Source organism: Gastrolobium bilobum, unplaced genomic scaffold (assembly GCF_033153095.1).
Source record: "Gastrolobium bilobum isolate Gb01-03AN ecotype WA unplaced genomic scaffold, APGP_CSIRO_Gbil_v1 utg9484, whole genome shotgun sequence".
NCBI lineage: Eukaryota > Viridiplantae > Streptophyta > Magnoliopsida > Fabales > Fabaceae > Gastrolobium > Gastrolobium bilobum.
In genome coordinates, this window is record NW_026895743.1 from 119,903 (window position 1) to 129,663 (window position 9,761).

Below are 9,761 nucleotides of genomic sequence, written 5' to 3' on the forward strand. Positions count from 1 at the left end.
ATTTTTTATACATATAAAAATATATAAAGCTCATATGAAATCATATAAAAAGAAGAGAGAAAAAAAATATAAACTCCATACATTTTTATGTATGTATAAGAAATAATTTTCCCTCTTACGACATGAGATTAAACCCTGTTATATTTATCAGAAACCATTAAGATCTATGACCGTTTTGGGGAAAGATAAGATGAAGGTGACATCATTGGAGAGCAATTGATTATGATGTTTTGTCTTCTTTTTTTTGGCGTGGTTTCGCCGATGAATTTCATTCACAAACAGAAACTTCTGTGGGCCCCTTCTGATTACCCTCTGATACAGGATTTGAATTTAAAACACAGCTTACTCAGAGACAAATAACATTAGCATAACATAAGGAATATAAAATTAAACAAGTAAAACCAAATTGCAGAGTAGAACATACCAATATGATCACACCAAACAAAACTGTCCCATCAACCTAATAATATATATGGGGCATTTTACAAATGTTCCAGAGGCCAGGAGATTAACAGGCATATATAAAAAATGGTTCCAATCTTAGAATCTACCTTGGTGAAACCGGAACTTGGGAAGCAACCCACGATTCATCTAAATTAGAAACTGGCAAAAGATTAGAATCATACTCTCAACTGAAAAGAAATAAGTGCCCAAATTTAGATCTAGGTGCAGATAAATTCTCTCCTTTTACTAGTCTTGAGCAGTCGTAGGAGCAGCTTGTTGAATCCTTCGTTGATGAACATCCCAATTATACACGCGAGCAATTGTAACCTGATCAAATATCAATAAACAATCAATAACTAAAATTTCCAGCACATTGTGGAAAGATTGGGTGATAATTGATAAACAAAATCAACTACACATAAAAAGAAAAGAAAAGAAGTGGTGTTCAAGTGTCCCTGATACATCTATTATATGCCAAATTTGAGATCAAAGTAAAATCAAAATGCAATATCAAGGTCCAAATTAAATAATTTTCTCCCGTTCAATTTTCCAATTTAAGTTTTTTCATTTTCTATGCGAAAAAACTAACCAGTGAAATAAAAACTTTTGTATCCCTCTCAATTTTCGCTTCCTTTTTTATTTTCTACCTTCTCATGCTCTACCCCTCCTGCTAAAAACTCCACTTTGCAAAGGACTCAACGGCTTGAGCCACATCCCCATGCTATACAAGTTGAATGCCCTTAACATTTATTTACTTTTTATTGGATGGTGTGGGAAATGCAGAAAGATATGGAGCAATTATAAGTTAGCAATCTGACCTGAGTAATTGTCACCTGCTCCCTCAAGAACTGTAGATCTGCAACAAGAACTTCTAAACTGGCTCTAGCATTATCCAGGTTCTTCTGTAGAAGACCAGTAGCCTGCAACAGAAATTTACATTCTACTTATGTGGGAAAAAAATTCAAAAAGAAGAAGAAAATAACACCTAAATCTAACAAACAAGCACCTCCTCTAATGAATATTCCAACATAACATTTGCTCCCAGCCATAAACACACACAGTCAGTTTCCTCTACACGAGCTCGTGAATATATGCCTTCTGACACTTCAAAATCAGCAATAAGATCCTGCATTTAAAGTCAAATATAAATATTCTATTTCATAACATAACACAACTAATGTTTTTTGCTTCCAGTAGAAACTTAGGTGGCATCATATGGTTTATCAACGGATCAAAATTAAAATTAAATATTTTAAGTACACACAAAATGATGAGGAATTGACAAATAAGTACTTAGGGCTCCCTAACAACAGCTGAGCCTGGATTTATACAACAGCATAATTAGCAATAGTTATTGGATAGGCAGCAATTTTGACCCCTCTCAAAACTTAGTTTTGACTTTGTGCCAGTTTGACATGTCTTATTTTTATCTTTTCTTCTCCTTAAAAGCAAAAGCTTAGCCAAATATGTTTTTATAAAAGCTCTTATTATAAAAGAGCTTTTTTTTACAATGAACAAAAAAGCTAAAAGATAAAAGCTCTCAAGAGGAGCTTTTTCTAAAGATGTATGCTAGCTTTTTTGACTCCTCATATTTATTTTACAGTTTTACCCTTATTCTAAACTTGTATTAATAAATTTTATCCTTTACCCTAATAATTCATCTTCATAATAAATTATTTTATTTTCCCTCCTTCAAAACCATCAAAACAACTTTATATAATCACCAAACATCTTTTATCTTTATTTTTTAAGCTCTTTTTCTTTAACTTTAGTTTAAAAGTAACTTGTATCCAAAAAAAAAGTCCAAAAGTAACTTTTAGCTTAAAAGAAAAGGTGCCAAACAAGTTCTTTATCTATCCACAAGCAATGCATGTATGGCATTGCGATTTTGTTACCATTGACAAAATATAATATCACTTGCAATAGTGTTGAATTTATTTCTTTTGCAAGATGGGGGGATGATTTTGTTAAACAGGAACCCTTGTAAACCTGAGAAAGAAGCAGGGATTGAGACCATGACATCAAACACACCCCATCTAATATTCTACAGTCTGCACTATAAATGTAGCATCATTTGCAATTCTCCTAAACAGAATGCAAATTTGAGATAGACCATAACATTCAGACATTTGAAATTGACTTCGCTCTTCATTTGAGGGAAAAGTAGAGAAAGATATATTTTAGGATCCATGTATTAAGTTACACCCTCCATTATTTTGACAATCTGACTCTTTACTCTTGTGCACATAGTACAGACAGCCAAAGAGTTGTAGATATAAGTGTTTAGGGCATGATCTCCCAAATACAAGCAAAACTAGCAAACAAGGAGCAAAGCTCACTTTTATAGCTCAACGTCTGTCCTCCAACAAGTTTTGTTTTGAACATTTTTCTTTTATTCCTTCGTTGAGTCTAAGGCAGTTTCCTAACCTAAAAATATACAACTCTGCATAATTTTTGCACATCCTTGGTGTTTCTGACATACATTATTTTACATCTATGAGGGTTCTAGTGATACTGAAACGAATCCCTTTAGAACAAGCAGGAAAGCCAGTTATAAAGGTTTATCCCTAATTCCCAATGGAAAAGTGTGGTTTGTTTATGCAAGAAACTAACACGTGTAAGCATGAATATGAAAGTGATGCAGTGCATTCAGCACAAACATGAAAACTCCGGTATGTGTGCATCTAGGACTGCCTCTCTGGGTTCGGAAAGAGATTAATCAATGTTATATGATACGAGGGATGAACACAACAGCAGACTCTGACTAAGCTTGAGATGATGAATCAACCATTAGGGGTTACAGTTAACAATAGACAAATCCCAACGGACAATAAGAACTTTTTCATATGGTATAAACTTAAGATAAAACTATACCCAGAGAAAAAGATCAAGGCATATATATAAACGATGTCATAAAACTAGAAAATTGAAACAAGCAGCAGCATCGAAGTCCGACAATTAAAACATGGGGACCTGCGCCATCAACTTCTTCATGGAGGGAAAAAAAAAAGGTGAACGACAATGCAATCCCCTACACGCTAGCTGCCAACAAGGAAAAAGAAAAAGGATACCTCTAAACAAAGGTCATGTCATGAGCCATGAAATTAATTCTAGCATACTCTCTCTTTATGTCATTTTTTCCTCATAAGGGCACTTAGGAATCAGGAAGTCTTGAGGATGTATGATGTATCAACAGTACAAAAATTATGGCATACATTTTCATCCCAACTTTATATGCATAAGCAGAATAAGATGCACAGCACTTCAGATTTCAGCTGTAGCTAATCTGTACCATTTATATCTAGACATTTTCGTAAGGTATAAAGTTCAAGAATCTTTCACCTAAATAATATTTACTACTATAATTTGTTATAAAAATTCAGGCTCCAAACGAACCTCACCAGTACCCTTCTTAGCTTGCAATGTAGCAACAATGTCTAAGCACTTTTCAATATCTGGTATCTTTGCCTGAAAACGATCAAAAACAAATAGTGTCCTGTTTATTAGATACTTAAAGAAAAACACATGCGCGTGTGCTCACACAGAGAGAGAGAGAAACATTTGGATGAATCAATTTATGTCAGTCACTGTTGACCAAAATAGAATAAACAAACAATAGTTTTCTTCTTTTACTTAAAATTTTAAAATTAATAGTTGGTAATGAATCCTCAGAAAGATGATATTTATGATTTAAATTAATTACATTCTAAACCAGCATTTTTTCCTCAAAGTATGAAGCCGAGGCAGTTAGGAACAGAAAAAATAAAGAAAATATGACAACTTTAGATTGGAGTCTATGTCTACCAGCGTAAATACAATGCAACTCAGCTCAGCTCTAAATTCAACTGTTGGGGTCTGGTTGCAGCCCATATATGTTTTCAAAACTATAGTGTGGAATCCCATGGCACAAGTCTGAAAATAATAAAATTTAATACATATCACAGGACAAAGAGCTTGCTGACTGATCCTGTCCAGTAGGAGCCTAAACTGGCATAAAAATATCAAATTCACACATGCTCTTATAGCAGTTATTATCTTACTCAAGGCCATTGATTCTAGCTAGAAACATAATATGATTTGTTGTCCTTTTAGACTTCAGTCAAAATATCAACAAGACAATTACAACATAAAAGCATGCCTCAGTGTGGCTTCTTTAGGATTGATGATTAAGTATAATCTATAGATATATAAGGCAATGAAACCTGAAGATCCCTTTGCTGAGCAAGGAGCTTCATTTCGACTAACTTGTATTGCTGAAGTCTGCAAGAAAAATATGATGGGTCATCATTCATACAAAAACTCAAGAATGAATGTGAAATTCCCCAAAAAGCATGAAATAAACTCATTCATAAGTTCTTCTTTAAGCATAAGAATGAACTTTTGGGTTCTCAAGAGTCTGGTCAATGCAACAGCAATTTGTGAAATCTAGTTTCTTTGCAAAATTAACACAGAATGACATAATAACAATGCAAGGAGTTTCATACGCATAAGTACTGTTCTTTAAACATTATAAGGAAGAACTTAATTATGTGAATTGTACACTTAATGAATCTAAAGAATGACAACTCAAGGACGATACTTTCCAAAGTTTTAAGAAGGACTCACATTGATTGCAGTCTAAAAATCGCATTAAAAGCTGCCTCATCAATTAAACCAACTATACATATCACAGTAACAAAAATAACAACAAACCATAATTTCAAGTAGGTTATTTGAAGTATATACCAGAGGTCCAGAAGTAGTAAACAAATTTATTATTGATCCACGATAACTCTCATAAACCATTCAGTCACTCCTGATTTCCAGGTAATTCATTTGATCATGTACAATATTTCTCACCATTCCAAAAATCCAAAACAACAGTTTCACAGCCGCAGGTTATACAGTCTAAACTCTAAACCATCCATTGAGCTCCTTCACTTAATATTTAGTTGAATTTGTTATCCATCCCTACCTTTGCACAGAAAATCTTCATTTTTCATCCTATTATCTAAAACCTACACCGCCAGCAATTATACATTCACATCAATATCTGTAACCCTAGACATTTTTAAGGGATCAAGCAGCGAAAAGAAAGAAAAACCTTAAAAAATCAGTTATTGATAATCATGAAGTAAAAAATGTATAGTGAATAATGATAAGGGAGAATATAGTTGAAAACCTTTCTTGAAGAAAAGCGAGGGCGGAGCTAACATCGAGGCCTGACTGAGCGAGATAAGTGTGGACATCTTCTACGAACTGAGCACCTGGTATTCCTCTTCGCTCCGTCACCACTGGACCTGAACCTGACGATGAAGATGAAGAAGCCATTGTTGACACTGCGCGATCAACGACACAACGCTTTATCGGTTGTCGTTTTATTTTGGGTTATGGGTCAACTAAGCCCACGTTCGGTTTTTCTTTTGGGCTTGCTTTTTCCTAATGGGCCTTGGAAATTATGAAGAATTGGCAAATTGGATTTTACCTTTTCCTGGTTTTGGAGACTGTTAATGGTTATAAAAAAAAAAAAACTGCAAAAAAATTTATCACCTTTACCACCAACCTAATCATCGTTGATTTTCATCAATTTAACGGTCATAATTTATTGGCAATTATTGGGTCGCATTTATTAATTAATTATTAATTGCCAATAAATTATGACCGTTAGATTGACAGAAATCAACGGTGATTAAGTTGGTTGTAAAAGGTGGTAAATTTTTTTGGTGATAAGTATATCTTACCCAAAAAAAAAATATTAAGAAAAAATTTGATAAGAATATGTGAATAAAATTGTCATTTATCGGCCTGAAAAATCGTGTGTGCCTTTTTTTTTTTTTTTTTCAGGTAGTATATCGGGATGCAGTTTTACATTAAAATAAGAAAAAACATGAATTGTTCAGGGAAATGCATAAGGCAGTCTATGCGTGAAAAGATCTTGCAATTGAGAAGCCCATGGATTTCCATTTGAGAGAGTTATGAGTCAATTAATTTGAAATAATGGGCGTTTTGGGCCCTTTCCTTTTTTATTGCTTTCATAAGTTTAATAATGTATAGTTGTATACCAGCCCAAATAAAGCATAGGAGAAGTCCCCAGCTGCCCAATACTAAGAAATTGAGCATATTGGTGACCTCTTGGTACAGTGGTGATCCAACTAAGTTTTAGTGTTGATATGTCTAAATTTAATGGGTTTGAATTCGGAATAATTCCTGAAAAGAATGAAGAGACACAAATCTAAAATCAAATTAGTCAGGTCCATTAATACTATCTAAAAAAATATGGTTGGTGGCTGATTTAACTTATGACTTGCATATAATGATAAAAATGGGAACATTTGGGATGACCCAACTGTTTGGTTATACCACCGATCCAATTTCAAATGATTTCTAAAAAATGTGCTCTTTAACCCCTGAATAGTGTATCTTACATTTCCTTTCTCATTTCATTTGTGATTAGAAAGCCACTCTCAATTTGATTATAATTTTTCTTCATCTTCTATCGAATATTATGGAGTATTCTTATAATAAATCTTACACTAAATTTTAACCGTTGATTTCTGTGCATCTAACGGTTAAAATTTATTGAGTTTTACTTATTAATTCTCAAAAAATCTCAACAGAAATCAACGATTAAAATTTGGTGTAAAACTTATTATTTTTAAACTGGTGTAAGTTGATCTTCTATATATATATATATATATATATATATATGATTGTTCCATCATTACAAGTAGGGTGGCTTCATGATATTGTTGGAAAATTATAAGGCTTACAATGAAAGCATAAATTTGTCCATGTCTTTGCTAACAGAAAGGAATAATCTTATCTTAGGTGTTGGATTTGGTTTACGTTTCTTTAATGGATATCCTTTTCTCTAGGACCAGGTGTTTGATTCAATGTACACGCACGTTGTGTGTAAAGCTTCCAAGACTAGGGATGAAAGGTCTAATCAGCGCAAGGTTGCTTAACGAAATCGTGGGTAAGTGACCAGAACCATAACCTAATAATTTGACGCTTTATCTGCCAATGGCGGCTGGTGACACCGCAATTCATGAACTCTAACAACAATAAATGACTATGGCGGCCATATTCTCTATGAAAGGGAAATATTTTTTATGCTTCAAGATTATTTATTGATTTAGTGTTTTTTCTCAAAACACTAATTTTTTTTTTATTTTTACTCTTGTTATTTTTTTTCTATTTCAATTTTATCCTCTCATTTACACTAAGAGACCACCTAAAAATAGTGATCTCGGACCACAGTAAATTCTCCCCTATCAAAGATGCCTCCACCAAATATTATATTCATTTGTGCATGTGAAGGGAGAAAGAAGCAACACGGTTAAAGAATAATTCACGTGGTTAATTAACTAGGCAACAACAGCGATAAATAGCATGTTTGAATATTGTTTTTAAAAATAAATTTTTAATTTTTTTAAAAAAATTTATTTGAGAAGATCTGTTTTATATATAAAAATTTAAATTATTTTTATTTTATGTATTGACTTTAATTTTTAAAATAAAAAACACATATTTCATGACTCTTCTACAAAAAAAAATTTATGAAAAAAAAACAGAAAGTGTTCGGAATATAATTTGTTTTAATATGTTTTGGTCAAATAACCATTTTCCTACGGAGTTCTTAAGGTCTCAAATTCTATTGTTCCTTTTGCAATCGAGTGTTGTGGCGTGAAGCATGTGGTGTTGCTGTCCCAAGGCAAACTAATTTGAATTGTTGGAGATAATTTTTATCTCCTACACAAACATAAAAGTATGTGGAAGTCATTTTTCATTCTATCTATTCTCCTCACATTGGCCCCACATGGGCTTAGGGTTCAGTTCAGTTCGGAACCGATTCGAGTTGAAACCTATTCTAAAAAGAAAAAAAATTAAAGAAATAAAGTAATAAAACGGTTTAGTTCCGTTCGGAAACGGTTCGATTAAGTTCTTGAACTGGTTTCTAAAATTCAATTTGATTCTTGAGCTGATTCTTTAAAAATCAGTTCGATTCTGTTAACAGTTCAGTTTAGTTTTTTGGTTTTTTTGCACATCCTTAATGGTCGCCACACACTTTTATATATGTGTAAGAGATAAATTTATCTCGTATAACGTAAGAAATTAATCTCATCTTATATATATATGGTAAAATCGTTTCTGCAGCCGCTTTACATACAACAACGACAGGTGTATGATTATGATTTCCCGCATTTAATGTTTTTACGTATATATATGGCAAGTATTCGATTGATGCACATACAACAGCTGCAGAAATGTAAATCGCTATATATATATATATATATATATATATATATATATATATATATATATATATATGAGTTTTATAAGAGTTATGTTGTAGGAAAAATGGAGTTATCATACTATAGAGATTCGTATTCCGTGCCTTAGGTTTTTTTTTCCTTCGAAAAATGTGGGGCCTACAAAATATTGTGTGTGTAGGAAACTTTTCCTTTTTCTTATTGCATGATGGATGCAAATCCCTATACCCACATACATATATATATATATATGAGGTAGATCTTTTGATATCAGTGTCAAATTTGAAATTTGACATCTCATCTGAGAGCCATTAGATCAAAAAAGATCAATGGTGTCACATGTTTCCAAATCAGAGTCGTTAATCTTTTTTTATTTAACGACCTTCAGATGAGGTGTCAAAAGATAAGTGTACCGGCCACGTGCACCCTTTCATGATTCATATAATTCTTCTTTTTGTTCAAGCAACAGTAAGAATTATTTGGACATATCAATTTTAATCTGTATGGGGACTCGTTATGCTCGTTTTGCAAAGGGTCTGGTACAGGAGAAATTTTTATTTGTCCGAGAATCTCGGTTTTTAAAAATATAATTTTTACATTCAGTTTACGATAATATCTGAAAATTTAAAATTTTAAAAATTTTAATTTCTCGAAAATCTGAAAAAAAATCTGTGTACCAAACGACTCTTTAACAACTCTAGTCATAGCATGTTTTTTTAATAACGATACTTGCGAAGATAAATATATGGTCAGATCTCATAAAAAATAAATAAATTTAATCTGAGACATTGATTTCGACGAATAAGAAAGACAAGAGACGAAAAATAATAATTAAATTTTTATGAGGCATGTGGAAAAGTCTATATCAACGTATTTAAAAATTTTCAAATATATTTTAAAATATTCTTTTGAAAACGACACGGTCAAGAGGCCCTAGGCTTCGGGGTACAACACTACAATCCCTATGAAGGAAAAGGTGCTTGAAACAAGTGGGTTCAAGTCTAAAAGTGCTTGGTTTGTTAAACGTTTCTAGAGTTTGCACCACATTTATTGACCCTGGGTTAT

At 32.7% G+C, this 9,761-nt stretch overlaps 1 protein-coding gene across 1 annotated transcript; it reads right to left on the reverse strand.

The window, feature by feature from the left end:
- Nucleotides 1-376: 376 nt before the first annotated feature.
- On the reverse strand, nt 377-5,761 carry LOC133295591 (prefoldin subunit 3). Its single transcript, XM_061494430.1, has 6 exons — nt 5,606-5,761; nt 4,647-4,704; nt 3,841-3,912; nt 1,451-1,570; nt 1,263-1,364; nt 377-771 (listed from the first exon to the last, which is right to left on the reverse strand). The coding sequence occupies exons 1-6, from the start codon at nt 5,752-5,754 to the stop codon at nt 691-693; spliced, it is 582 nt and encodes a 193-aa protein (XP_061350414.1). The 5' UTR covers nt 5,755-5,761; the 3' UTR covers nt 377-690.
- Between the last annotated feature and the right edge of the window lie 4,000 nt (nt 5,762-9,761).

Coding starts and splice junctions, on each gene's coding strand:
- LOC133295591 (XM_061494430.1), bottom strand. CDS start 5,754: ATGGCTTCTTCATCTTCATCGTCAGGTTCAGGTCCAGTGGTGACGGAG. Junction 3,913..4,646: donor CTCAGCAAAGGGATCTTCAG/GTTTCATTGCCT, acceptor GATCGTTTTCAG/GCAAAGATACCAGATATTGA. Junction 1,365..1,450: donor TGGAATATTCATTAGAGGAG/GTGCTTGTTTGT, acceptor TTTCTGTTGCAG/GCTACTGGTCTTCTACAGAA.